We start from the raw sequence: 13,913 nt of genomic DNA on the forward strand, positions 1-13,913 counted from the left end.
GTAAATATACTTCTTTTCTATTCTACTTCATTAAAAAAATTTTGGCGGGCCCATTTAATTCATTTCAAGAACCAAACAGTTTTAAAAACACTGAAGAAGAGACACAAAAGCTATTTGTATTATCATACCACACTCTATGAGAAGTTTAAGTTATTTAAAAAATATATTTAATCTTAGCAAGAAAAAAAAACTGATACTGATATACAGGAGGTCCTTGAAAACATTTTCTTATAACACTGATGAGATGCTGTAGGAACTTAACGCTTGTTTATATCAATTTGCCTGTGGTAAAACTGGTCCTGTTGGAAGTCATTTCATTTAAAGTTGCAGGAGCCATCAATGGTAAGTGAGGACTTACTGCTATAAAGAGTATACAGTAAATATTTAACACTCAACTACTTAAAACCAATTGAAAGGATCATTATAGCCACAAACCTTTTTTGTATATATAATACTAATGAATCAAACAAAAAATAATCAAATAAAAGGGTTTAAAGAGGAACACCTCGCTTGAGATCTAAATTTACTCCTTTCATCCTCTGAGGTGGAGGAAAAAGACAGAGGAAAAAAGTGGGAGAAACCTTGAGCCATTTTGAGATTCTCTGCATTTCATGTTATGTTAAATACAACTACACATACACAGGCACACGTTATCCCAAAATTCTGGTTAACTTTTTCCACCAAAAATAATTTTTTTTACCAAGTAATTTGGTGGTTACTTTTTAGGTGACATTTTAAATTTCACTTAAAGTTGTCCATGCTTTCTAAGTGTATTGTTATACAGCATTCAGTCCTCCCTGGAGCTACCTGACTAGTTGTATCCTGTGCAAACAGCCTAAATGCTTGGGCCCAGCCCATTGTCACAAAGGAAGGATTGGGCTGGTTTAGCAAGAATGAATTGCCAAAACAAAAGAAAAAAAAAAAACCCTCCTAAGTGTATTTCAGAAAGAAATTAAGTGACTGCCCCAGCTAAATTCTCTTAAAACTGTGAAGTACTGAATTACTTGTAAACATATATATGCTTCTCTGAACTTGCTTATATTTAATGTTTGCTTAGCATTTACCACAAACATCAGGTACTTTAAAATCTAGACCAAGTAAGGGAGAAGGAAGGAAGTAACAACTGACATCATTATATACCCTGCTATTTAACACACCCATTTTTCTATTAATCTGTGAAAAAGAATACACTATTTATCATTTAATTCAGGCCAGAAGTATACAGAAAGAAAAAATGAATTGGAGGTAGTACTCATAAAAGTACACAGGAAAAACTCTCAAGTAAACAGACTTTATTTTTAACATAAAAGTTCTATTTTCTTGTGAGGCAGCAACAAGTGTTCAGATACAGAGAATACATAAGTACATAGTAACAATATTTATCATATTGGAAATGCTGTTTTAGGGGAGAATTTTGTTAGAAAAACAAAATTTTAAAAATTTCCTTTAGAAAAGATTTATACAGTTTCAACAAAGATGAAAAATACAGACTTTAAAAAAACATAAATTATATTCTTCAACAGGATTGTATAAACAAAGTATTGTTCAGGGCTACTCTGCTTATCATTAATTTAGGCAGAGTAAAACTTAAACCTTAAAGTGCGGAGCTAAGGATTCTTAGCTTAATGCAAACTGAGCACTTCCACTTGTCCAGTTTTGAGACATCAAAATTCCAAGCATTAAGAAATGAATCTTAAGTTTAGAATGGTAAAGTTAAATACAGTAGTGGCAATTTTTCTTTTAGTTCCTTTAACAAAAGAAAATCTTGACATCTCAGTACTAATGTTGAACAGAGACACAAGGCTATAAATTTTGCCATTTCTGTATACCTTTGAGTAAAAGCTAACCATTAAAAAACAAAAAGGCTTTCTTATTGCCAGTTATTCCACAGGTAGCAACAGCACCTTCCTAAAGGCCAATTTGGCTTCTCATAAGTGTAAGAAATATTTTAAACAAAATGAAGAATCTAAATAAAAAATAATTTTGGCATCCATGCTCACAATGTTAACCACAAAAAAAAAGCCCAACACAGTTATTTTTAAAATACAATTGCTCACAAAAGCCATGACAAGCAATAGACTTAGTTATGATCAAAAACAGTAAATTTACATGTTTTAACCACCACAAGAAATTAAGGGCAAAAAACCCCCCTTAAGAATGACAAAGTAAATAACCACAGAAGAGCTCCTTTTTGCTGAAAAAAAGTAATATATATATATATATATATATATATATATATATATGCTGCCACCTATTTCTTTCACTGCAATGGAAATAAATTTATTTAAAATTTAAAAAATTTCTACTATACTCCCATTGAAGTTCTAATTTATTTACTTCCTATACAGTTTTCTGCAGAATAATAATTATGGAATGTAGTTTTAAGAAAGCAATTATTATGGATTCTAAGGAGACCCATTTAAAAAAATCAACTGTGAACTAAGGGTTAAATAAAGCTGAATGGACTTCTGGTTGATATTTTTTTTAAGACTGCAATAAAGCTCCTATGTTTAAATATTAGCCCTTTGGCACTGGCAGTTAGAGTTGTTTGTACCCTTTTTTTTTTCTTCAAATCTCAGGCTCTATTTTTCCCAAACCCAAGGTATATGCTTGGTTGCCATACAATTCATTTACCTACCAGTTCACATTTTCCTTACAACCAAACATTGCAAGCTCTATTTATAAGACTATGTGAATAATAAATCTTAAACTTATTCTCCCATTCCTATTTTAAATTACTTTAGTTTAGATTAAGGATATATGAAACTCTACAGAAAAATGTGAATTAGACAAACATGCACAACAGAGTAAAAGGAAAAACTTTACAAAGTGGCATTTTAGGTGTAAAATACCCTTGTAATTTGTAGGGATGGAGACAGAAGAAAGTTGAGTGTGAAGCAAAGAAAAGAACATGGATTTAACAGAACTCAAGTAATCCAAAAACTGAGGTTTTTCTTGTAACCTGTTTTTAACTTCCTCTCCCTACCATTCAAACTAACTCGTCTGATTTGTTTTATTTTTTATGTACTTCCAGTAGAGCAGTTCTTTGTGGCAAAATGGTAAAGTGAAAGGCAAAAAATCAGGGTTCTCAATAAACCAACCAGAAAATTTAGATTCTGAATAACTGGGCTTTCACTGATTTAGAAGTCACAATGTACTACTTCCAGGTAAATTCGTTTCCAACAAAAAGACACCAAAATTCATCAGCCTCACCAACTAACCTGGTAAGACTTTCATGTTTCAATTTATCTAGCTTCCTTACATACATCGCCATTTGCACTTTGACAGGGCATATTTTTTATTATTAGATGTTTTAAAGGTGCATGAGTATAATAATGAGTCCTTTCGGAAGACTTACTGCCACCCCTAGGTTTTCTCTGATGGGTTATGTGCTGGATAAATTGACATAGTAACAACCCTCTGAACTTTATCCCTTTTATAAGTATTTAACATTTTTCCCTTTTATATGTATAAGAACATTAAATTATTGCATCAAAAGGTAATATATGAAGACCTTAGAAGGATTTTTTTTATCAACAGTTTTCTGAAGCTCCCTTTTTAAAAGAGCTGCTCCTTAGTTTTACTACCACAGACCCAGGCGTGAAATACTGTTGACATGTGTATTAGGAGTGGCTATATTAGGATGAGTCTAAATCCAACACTGGATGGATTTTTCAAAGGTCCCTGTTGTTTATGCTTCGGAGCTCTCCTTTGCCTGCTTTCCCCACTGTGTGGAATGTTGCAGAACAACTAGCAAAACCTGTAGGTAATATCTCAGTGCCTACATAAAGAAAATGTCAGTTGCAAGATTCTGTGACTACGGATTGCTATTCAATGGAATACACTCCTGACAAACTACTAACCCTGACCAAATCCACAAGACAACATCACAAAAGCAAAGGAGGAAATCCATGCACAGTCATTTTAGGATCTCTTGGGACTATGATACAGTGATGACTAAAGGTAGAATAACACCTGTGGTAAAGGGAGACCATGTGACAAATACTGCGCAGAAAACCAAAGGGGACCTTTGCTCCTAGCTAGCAGTCACCACTGGGTGCCTTCTTGTGGGCTCACTGACTGTTAAACCAACAACTCTCAAAGATGGTGAGAACATATTAAGCACTCGTATCCAGACTACAATTTTTCTGACCACATGGTGAAATGTGTACAGGAATAGTGAAGAAAACAGCAGTTTTACAATTATTTCACCCAAAGCACAAACTTCTGACATCAAAAAACATAAATCACATAATGTACTAATATTGCTTTTTATTTCTTTTTACATATATTTGTTCAATGCATTTACCTATCAATTCTTGGTTGGGAGAAAAACATAGTCATGAGATTAAGATTGCTGGGAAAATGTCAACAATCCCTTTGGTCCCAAAGCTGAAAACAGCTGAGAAAAGCACACATCTAGAAAAGGAAACAAGAAACAGAGGCCATCAAAGAATCTTTTGAACATCTGCTCACTACATTTCAGAAAATGTAACATTGGTATTAGAAAATAGTCATTTTCATACAAAAGATGGTTCTTGCAGCATCATTCATGTCTCCAGGAATCATGTTTGCAGGGGTCAGTTTTTTGTTCTGTTTTTGTTTATAGAGAAGTTTAATTTGAAAAAAACACTGTGATATCAGCCCTCCAAAAGTAAAGAATGAGACCTTTTTGTTTCAACCAGCACTTTAGGAAAATCAAGCTAAGCACTGAGAGCCGGTCTTCATAGTGAGCAAAGCCATTGGAGGGCTGCTTTTTTCCAGAAGCCGTACCGTGACGTGTCACTGTGGAAAGGTGGAGCATGTCATAGCCAATGGGGAACTCATGATGCCATCACAGTCAAGGGATCTGCGGGAACAATGGCTACGCAGCACTGGGACCTATCCTTCAGCTTCCTCAATTGGTTCTGGTGGTGTGAGGAGAGAGGGCGATGGCATGACTGTACTCGTTCCTCGGGAGACACGGTCTTGCTCCGTGTTTGTAGACAGGGAAGCCACAGCAATTGGCTGCAGCAGAGTGGTTGTCATACCGGTGGTGACTGTCAGACTATGGCCAGAGCCCTTGAGGGTAAGATCTGGTGTGGGAAGGAGTGGCTTGAGGATGCTGACGAGGCAGAAAGCAGAGCCGCTCTTGGGAATGAAATTCACCTTGTTTTTGTCAGGACAGTAAAAGGCTGGGATTTCATGAAGTTGTTTTGGCCTAGACATCAAACAGACAAACCAATACTTTTAAGTCACAAATACTGGAAATAAATTCTTTTATTACTTTTTAAAAACAGATAACTAACAGACAAAAGGAATATAAAACTCAAGCTATGTCAAAAGCTTCAAATGACATGGACCAAAGTGGAATTAGACACATGATTCTAAATACGTATGTCAGAATGCCAGACGCACCATTCACGCTGCTGCTTTCAGTGCCCTGGGAAGCCCTGTGTACCACACAGGTAGCTCAGGCTGATGTCCACTGCATCTGGATGCAGATCTGAGACAGCCAGTGTGAATAAAGAATTTCCTAAAGTAAAAGAAATTCTAAATGTTTAAAGACAAAATCTGTTCCACTACCAGATTTTCCAAGTCTGTACTATTTTGAAAGCAGAGACAAAGAAATGACATACAATGTTCATCTTTTGCTAAGTTCTACCATGGCATGACTAAAATCTGGTAGGCCTAAAACTTCTCTTCGAGGGCACTTAAAAATCTCTTGGACTGAAACTATTCTTTGAGTTAACCATGATGGTTTTCTGAGGAATGTAAGAGAAATGTAAAATCAAAATAAAACCAATGGCAGTCCCTTGCTCTGAAACTTTTAATCGGGCCAAATCCTTCCTTGTCCCCAGGTGCTCCTGAAAACTTACTCAAATAGTTGGAAAAGGATCTTAGTGGTAGTCTATGAAAATAAAAATATTAAAATAAATTGCTAAAGTAACATGGAAATGTCACAAAATTAAAAAGAAATTGAGGTGGGAGGACTTAAATAAAACAAGATTCAGGTTTAAAAAAAGGTAATTGACCATATTATAAAAGTATGCTACTCATCTCCTGATAAACAACAAAATCCGAGTGTGCCAAGTCTGCACTAAATTCTGGGGGCTCAAAGATGAAACATTCCACAATGGACAGACTAAATATACAGATATTGGAGGGAGGGAGGTACTAAGGACAGAACTATATTTCAACATAATTAGCCTCCTTTGTAATCTTATGTGTTTAATGCATCTGAAAAACACTATTCAGAGAAGTTCTAGATTAATTCAAAGCATCCATATGTGTTATCAAGCTGCCAAAGGTGTCCACTGCACAAAAAAGGTCAAGAACTCCTGCAAGAGGATCTCAAGATGTGGTATAAAAGGTTTAGAAGTAGCACAAGGGAGTGTGGATAACCTGTGGCACAAAGGACGAGGAAGAGTGTGGGAGGAAGTCACATCTCAGCTGGGTTTTAAAGAATGAATATACAACAGGACCTGGGGAGTGGGTGCTAAAAGAAAAAATAGTTTCATGTAGACAGCTCTATGAAACTATCTTTGGGTGGGTAGCTTTATCAATTAATAGGGAATGCTATCTATCAATAGTTTTGAAAGATACGATAATTTAAGAGTACGAAATTACACAAGGGAGTAGACTCACATGGACAGGTCCAGTTCCAGCTGACACCTTGCTGATCTGCTTATAGCCTGAACCTCCACCTGAGGGCTGTGACAGCAGTGGCCTGGAGCAGCAGACCTTGGTCCCAGCCCATGTGACTTTAGTCCAGTCACTTAACCTCCCTGAGCCTCAGTTGTCTCAGCTATGAGATGGGTTGAGCATCCCCTACCTCCCAGCCTTGTGGGGACTTAGTGAGATAAATCTCAGTGCCCCACATGGGATCTATGCAGGTACTAGCCCCAGACCTTGCCTTGGAAAGCTCCAGATCTGCACAGTCCATCAGGGTAGTCATGAACCCCATGTGGCTACTGAACAGTGGAAATGTAGCCTGTCAAACTTGCTATGTGCCATCAGTGTGGAATACACACCAGACTCTGACAACCTGGTACAATAAAAGAGATGTAAAATACTATATGAATAATGTTTTTATACTGATTACATGGTGAAATGGCAATATGTTTGGTACACTGGGTTACACAAAATATATTATTACATTTTTTAAAATTACATCATTTAAATAGCCTTATTTGTACACTATTTTTTCTTGAATATAACAGAAACTTAACTCATCACGTACTCTTAGGCCCACATATGTATTTGGGTATATTGCTGATAAGAGGACACACTCCTCTACTTGTACCATCTGAGAGTATGGTCTTCAATTGGTTAAAGAAGACAGGAAGTGAAATATGCCTGAGTTTTCTTTTTTTAATGATTTTATTCATTTATTTTTAGAGAGATGGGAGGAGAAAGAGAGGGAGAGAAACCTCGATGTGTGAGAGAAACATCGACTGGCTGCCTCTAGCACACTCCCAACTGGAGACCTCGCCCACAACCCAGGAATGTGCCCTGGCCAGAAATCAACCAGCAACCTTTCAGTTAGTAGGCTGATGCTCAATCCACCAACCCACAACAGCCAGGGCCTGAATATTCTTTTGAAGACAGAATTATTAGAGATAACTTTCTAATACTCAGGGTGGGGGAGGCTCATCAATTTTTATATCCTCCTCCAAATGAATCCTAGGTTTTTAACCTAGGTAATTAATTTGTTTGAGGTTATTTTAAATAAAAATTGCTTAATACATGTAGCTACTAATAGATCTTGAGAATGAAACCTTACATTTCTGAAATACAAATGAACTTTTTGACTGATATTCAAGAGTTTAATTTCCTTGCTGCTTTCATGAAAAGACTTAAGAAAATGTTTATACAAAATAATATAAACAATAACTTTGTCTAACTAGCACCCAGATCAAGAAACAGAACATTACGATGAAAAAGCACTGAGAAAACCCTCCCTGTGCTGTCTTTCAGTCAGTACTCTTGTGCCATCTTTTGGTCACTACTCTTCCAACTAAGAGGAATGATTCCTGACCTCTAAATTTAACTCCTAGAAGCATATTACCCAACAAAACACTACCTATCTCTGTGGTATAAGACTTAGCTAACAGAAGCTGCACATACTAATATTACTGGGTTTGTCAAAAAGTTCAGTTAGTTTTTTTCTGTAAACTAAAGGACATATTTTTCATTTTCACCAATAACTTTACTGAATTGAGTATTTTGAGTATGTTAGCTATTGCCTACATGGTATAATGGTGAATGCTCAAATGTCTCAATTTGATCTCTATCAATTTCAACTGGTCTACCTGACCACGGAGCACTGTCCCAGCGAGGAATCTCTAGCATGAAACTTCACAAACCACTTTTGACATGTTCAATCAGGCACAGCACCTCCTCCATACACTGCACAAATCTTTTTCTGTGTTTCAGATGCGTTTTTACCTTTCTTGAAATAGTAAAGCATAATATGCCAAAAATGTTGTGTACTTTCTCCCATCCTCAATATTAAAATAGGCTACATAAAAATTAACCTATTTTGAGAATAAAAAAATGATAAGACAGCTGTCACAATACAATCTAACAAAACTGTTTCAAATGAAGTTAAAGAGCACTAAGTGCTCATCACTACAGCCATCTTAAGGGAAAAAACTAAGCAAACTTTTTGGCCAACCCAACATACCAAGGTTTTCTTCAACTTAAAAACCACAACTACCAAAAAAACGAACAAAACAAACAAAAACCACTTTCAGAAATAGTTTCAAATTTTTATTTTTTCTTAAAAAGTTATTCTGAAAGGATTATATATCTAGAGAGAGATAATTGTTTGCCAGCTGCCTTTCTGAAAAATGGATGAACATACTGGACAATTACAGATATTCATAATGATGCAAGGAATTCTTTGGTATTATTTTAGAAGCCTTATAAGATTTTTTCTTTTTTTAAATTCAGGCATAAATTATCAGCAAAGAAAATAGTAAGTCAAAATTATTTACCATGTGAAGGAGTGAGGGAGGAAGAGGAAAAAGATGGGTCATGCAATATTAAAAAAAAACCCTGTATACTGCAAAGAGGTCATAATATCTAGGAATCTAAATTAACTAAGATTGAGCTCATTAGCTGGGATCAGGAAACAGCATGTCTGACTTCAGGAAAAGGACCAAGTGCAGGTGGCATGGCCATGGGACGTGTGTATCTAACAGAACGTAGCAACAAGAAAAAGTGCAAAATCTGGTCTTGGGCTTTCTGGACCAAATCTAACTACCAATTTTCTTTCAGGTAAATAAATACACATTTCTAAAAACTAAATATCAACCCTCAACTCATTCTAACCTCTAGTTCAAGTCATAGTTACTTCCCTTAAACCAAAAGTATGACTTAGAGAAAAAACGATCATTTAAAGAATGATTAAATAAGCAAAAAGTTTTTAATTAGGACCAATAATCAATCAGCCCTTTGCGTTCATGCCATTGAATCCAATGGGTTTTGCTCTAACTTTGGCATAGCTAGTGCAAAAAAAGGCTAATTTTTAAACTTAGGGTTATTTGTGTTATTGATAACATTAAAATCACCTCTAAGTAATCCACTCTTAGGTTACAGCTGTTAATTTGTTTTGGGGACGTAATGAAAATTTTTGAAAATGAATAGGTTTTTGTCTGCTACATGTCCTTTATACTAGTAAAATTTATAATTAACAATGTATACAACATTTTTACCTGTTGTAAATTTATAATTAATGATATACACATTTTTATCTGTTAATGGAAAGTAAATGCAATAGGTTTACCTTCTATGACTGTATACAGGTCCAACAGCCTGTATAACAGCCATGGATGACATGTTGGGAAGAACTGAGAAAATGTGAATGACAAATGGTTATTAGCTGATATTAAGTATTACTGTTAATTTTCTTTGGTGTGATAATGGTACTGTGGTTATGTAGGAATACTGTGGTTACTTTTAGAAAACAAATATTAAACTGTTTTTAAGGTTAAGTGTCATGATGTCTGCAACTTACTTTCAAACAGTTCAGCAAAAACACTGCCACACACAGATAAAGCAAATATAGCAAAATGTTATTACAGAACCTAAGAGGTGGTTATATAGGTGATCACTGTACTATTATTATTCAACTCCTGTGAAAATTCTCATACTAAAAGCTTTTGTGTTTTGAGGGGGAAGTGGGGGGTACTTACGAGCATTCCTCAAAGACTTTGACCCTTTCACAGCCCTCTGGAGGTTCCCTTTTGAACATATAGCTGTTGTTAGGTTTTGGTGAGGTTGCATATTTGGGCAAAGGAGAGTTGTTCCCATTCTCTACAATAAATGACATGGTGGATTACTCAGAAATACTACTATGTAAATGAATGGCCATACTATATTCAATTGTTCTTGCTTTCCCCCAATACCATAAACTACTTGAGGGTAGAAACAGTGTTGTACTCATCAACATCATCCCAATATACAATACAATACCTGGTAAAGAAGAGATAATGTTTGTTAAATGAATGCATAAACAAATAAAAGAGTTCTATTTCTTTTCCACTTATAATAACCACAGTCTAAGCCTCCCTCACTGATTTATTTTTATTCTATACAGAGCAAACAGACTCCAATGGCATTTCCATTCTTCTCAGTACAAGTAACTGAAATGGTTCTTCACTGTCTGTTGATAATTCACTCCTGTGCTACCCTTCAGAATTTCTCAGTTTGATTTCTTAGCTATTCAGGTTACACTCTCTGCTCCAGGCAGTCAGATCCATATATGCACTGTACGCCAAAAACTTCCTTTTGCCTATCAACTTCTCCATACTTAAGAGATCCTTCTGTTAGTTTTCTGAAACTGCCTTCAATGTCTGGCTCAACGTTTCTGAAATCTTCCCAAATTGTAACCATACCAAAGGGAAAACTTTTTACTCTGATATTTTTGTTCAGTACTGAGGTCCTCAGTTTATACTACATTAACTTGAAACATCTTGATATCTTTTTACATATGTGTTCTGAATTTTCAGTCTGTGTTAGGTAAGCTACAAATTCCTTGCACAGAGCAGCACTGTGGCTCTGTTTTCTTATCAGAGAAGCTTGTCAATCACTAAGCTCTTAAAATCAAATATAGCAGGACACAAAATTTATGACATGCTATCAAAGGGCAGATTTTACTAACTATGGTTTTTAAATTTTGGGGGGTACACTTGATTGAGCACTAAGTTAAATACCAGGAGCGGAGCTAAATGGTTTGCATTCACTGTCCTTTTTAATCCTCACAATAAATAAAGGAAGTAATTAATTACACAGATTCCTAACAAGAAGCACAGGACCCAAAGTGTTTAACTGACTGGGTGTCAAATTTGTATGCACACTGAAATCAGGTATATGTGCTTGATTGAGCATCTCCAGTGCTTATTTCCTACAACTCCCAGGGACTGTGATTTAACTGGTTTGGCGTGCTGGCCTTGAACAGCTGTGTTTTATTTAACCTACAAACTGGCAAAAAGGGTCCAAATAATAACATTTTATAATGGTCTATAATCTGAAGTGACTTCTTCAGAAAGTCTTATGTTCTCTGGACATGCTACAGTTTCAATAATTTAGATGACTGGTAGAAATGGCTAGTTGTAGCAATAAAACATTTTAGTATATTCAATACACTGTGAATATCAGGTCCTAACTAAATGACTACTGAACTGAGCTGTGGAACTTATAAATAAGCATCCTACTGTTGCTCTGAAGCACATGCAGTAACTAGGATTAGGTTAACAAAATAGCGCCCTCAAAAAGACAAATGAAAGGTCTTACTTGTTGTAAAAGGTAAGAATATTAGTAATTTAATCAATTAATTAATTAATTAGTAATTAGTAATTCAAACTGCTTAGGTCTCCAAGTTTTTCAAGGTGCTTAAGTAGTTTAATACTCTAAGTAGCCCTCCAACCTTTTACCCCAGGTTTCCCTTGAATACTCATTTTGCACTGATATAAATCAGCTTGGTTCTTGTTAGAAATATCACAAATACAGATCCTAAAAAACTCTAGCTTAGTATAATAGGTAATAAAAACATGAATACTAAAGAGACAAAGAATAAGTAGCTTTTCTAGGACAAATGTTCATCTTGTCCTGAAATACAAGCTCCTAATAAGGAACTTGTATTAACAGGTGCAAAAAAAGAAAGGAACAAATAAAAGCCCACAAACCCACCCAATGTGACTTTCACTTGAGCACATGTCAGTAAAAACCTACTGCTTTGTACTCCTTTTTTTAAACAACAACAAAAATTTTTTTATGTATTTTTAGAGAGAGGGAAAAGGGAGGGAGAAACAGAGGGAGAGAAACATCAATCGGTTGCCTCTTGCACTCCCTCAATCAGGGACCTGGTCCACAACACAGCCATGTGTCCTGACCAAGAATCAAACTGCTGACCCTTCACATTGTGGAACGACACCCAACCCACCCAGTTATACTGGTCACTGCTATACTCTAATTTTTTTAAATCTACATTTTGAAACATCTTGAAGTAATTACCTTAGTAGCCTTAAATGTGTGTGTTTTGCTAGAAAATAAACAGGATAAAAGATAAAAGGGTCTTCCCTTATCTGGTAACAAATTCCTCCTGCGTTGTACCTTTATCTCTGGGATCAACAAGCAGGTCATCAGCTGAACAAGGGCTCTCTTCACTACCTTCATTGGAGATGGTGAGGAATGACGTGGGGGACACAGACTGAGAGCGGCTGCTGTTGTTGCTCCCCCTGTCTGCCCCGCCGGGGGTCTGTGTGTCGATGCTGCGTGTGCTGCTACTTCTCTGTACAAGGGGGGGAGGTGCACGATGGCCATCTGGAATATCTTGTGGCTGTTATAAAAATTTTAAATATATGTATATTTATCACTGATTTTGAAATTCACACAGAAACATCCCCAGTGTCAACCTTCCCATGGTTCCAGAAGACTGGAAAGTCAGAAATCCCCGACTTAGTAGGTCTAATGAGAAATAAGCCTTTGTGCTGCTCCATTAGTGACATCCCTGTCTACTCTGCTCCACCAGAATCGAGTAGCATGGGTCTGGCACTTGACAGGTGGTCAAGGCTTGTTGAACGATAAGTACTAAATTACCTCTCATGAGCTAAATACTACTTTAAAAATTATAAAGAAGGGCCATGGTAAAATGAGAAATCTGGGATTAACATTAGGTTCTGTCTTAGAAGAAAATGTTATCCATTGTGGGAACTAGTGATGTAAGGCCCTGTTACCTTCTCCCCCTTCCACCTCTTCCTGAAAGAGTGTTTTCAATGAAACCTGCCTACACGAGGAAAAGGTTAATCATGACAGTGCTAATTATAGGGGGAAATCAAGGAGAGCAATCTGAAAAAAGCTGTGGGCACACTTACCAGGGAAACCAGCTCCACGTTCACCTCTGGCTCATTTACCTTTTTACATCAGGGAAAGGTTCCTCTATCATGCAGTATGGAGGAAAGAGTGTGTGGAGTTGTGTTTTCTCTAATCTAAATCAACCTTTAACCTTAAGTATCAATAAAATACTACTTCAAACTCTTCAATTCTTCTCTCACTGATGAAAAAAGCTTTAATATACTATGCTATGGTTTTAAACATAAACAGAAAATTTTTTCACTATATCTTAGATATGAATCATTCTTACGTGTATTATAGTTAGTAGAAACAGTGCACATTCTTATTTGCATGATAGGTAGGCAGAGCTGATGTTACAGTTAACCAAATATTAAGTGAAAAACAATAAGAAACAGGTACATTCATGTTTAGAAAGGATCTGGTGTCATATGCCTTCCTCCCCAACCTATCAGTAAGCTAAGTTTTTGTTAAATGGAGTTACAGCAATTAGAAATATACTATGCCTGACTAGTGATTTTAAAATACAGATAAGCAAAAAATAGTTTCTGTTGAAGAATCCAAATTTAACTCAC

At 36.0% G+C, this 13,913-nt stretch overlaps 1 protein-coding gene across 2 annotated transcripts in view; it reads right to left on the reverse strand.

Annotated features, from left to right (window-relative positions):
• Positions 1 to 1,424: 1,424 nt before the first annotated feature.
• Positions 1,425 to 13,913, reverse strand: part of FAM117B (family with sequence similarity 117 member B) — a 192,067-nt gene continuing 179,578 nt past the window's right edge. The window contains exons 5-7 of one of the 2 annotated variants that reach the window (XM_037043579.1): positions 12,658 to 12,826; positions 10,182 to 10,302; positions 1,425 to 5,200 (exon numbers count right to left, since the gene is read on the reverse strand). In XM_037043579.1, coding sequence (XP_036899474.1) covers positions 4,882 to 5,200; positions 10,182 to 10,302; positions 12,658 to 12,826 — 609 coding nt within the window. In that variant the 3' untranslated portion in view covers positions 1,425 to 4,881. Of the gene's footprint in view, positions 5,201 to 10,181; positions 10,303 to 12,600; positions 12,827 to 13,913 lie in introns of both variants that reach the window. The other variant, XM_037043578.1, reaches the window with a different exon arrangement.

This window comes from Sturnira hondurensis, unplaced genomic scaffold (genome assembly GCF_014824575.4).
Source record: "Sturnira hondurensis isolate 20B ecotype Veracruz unplaced genomic scaffold, ASM1482457v3 Scaffold0004136, whole genome shotgun sequence".
NCBI lineage: Eukaryota > Metazoa > Chordata > Mammalia > Chiroptera > Phyllostomidae > Sturnira > Sturnira hondurensis.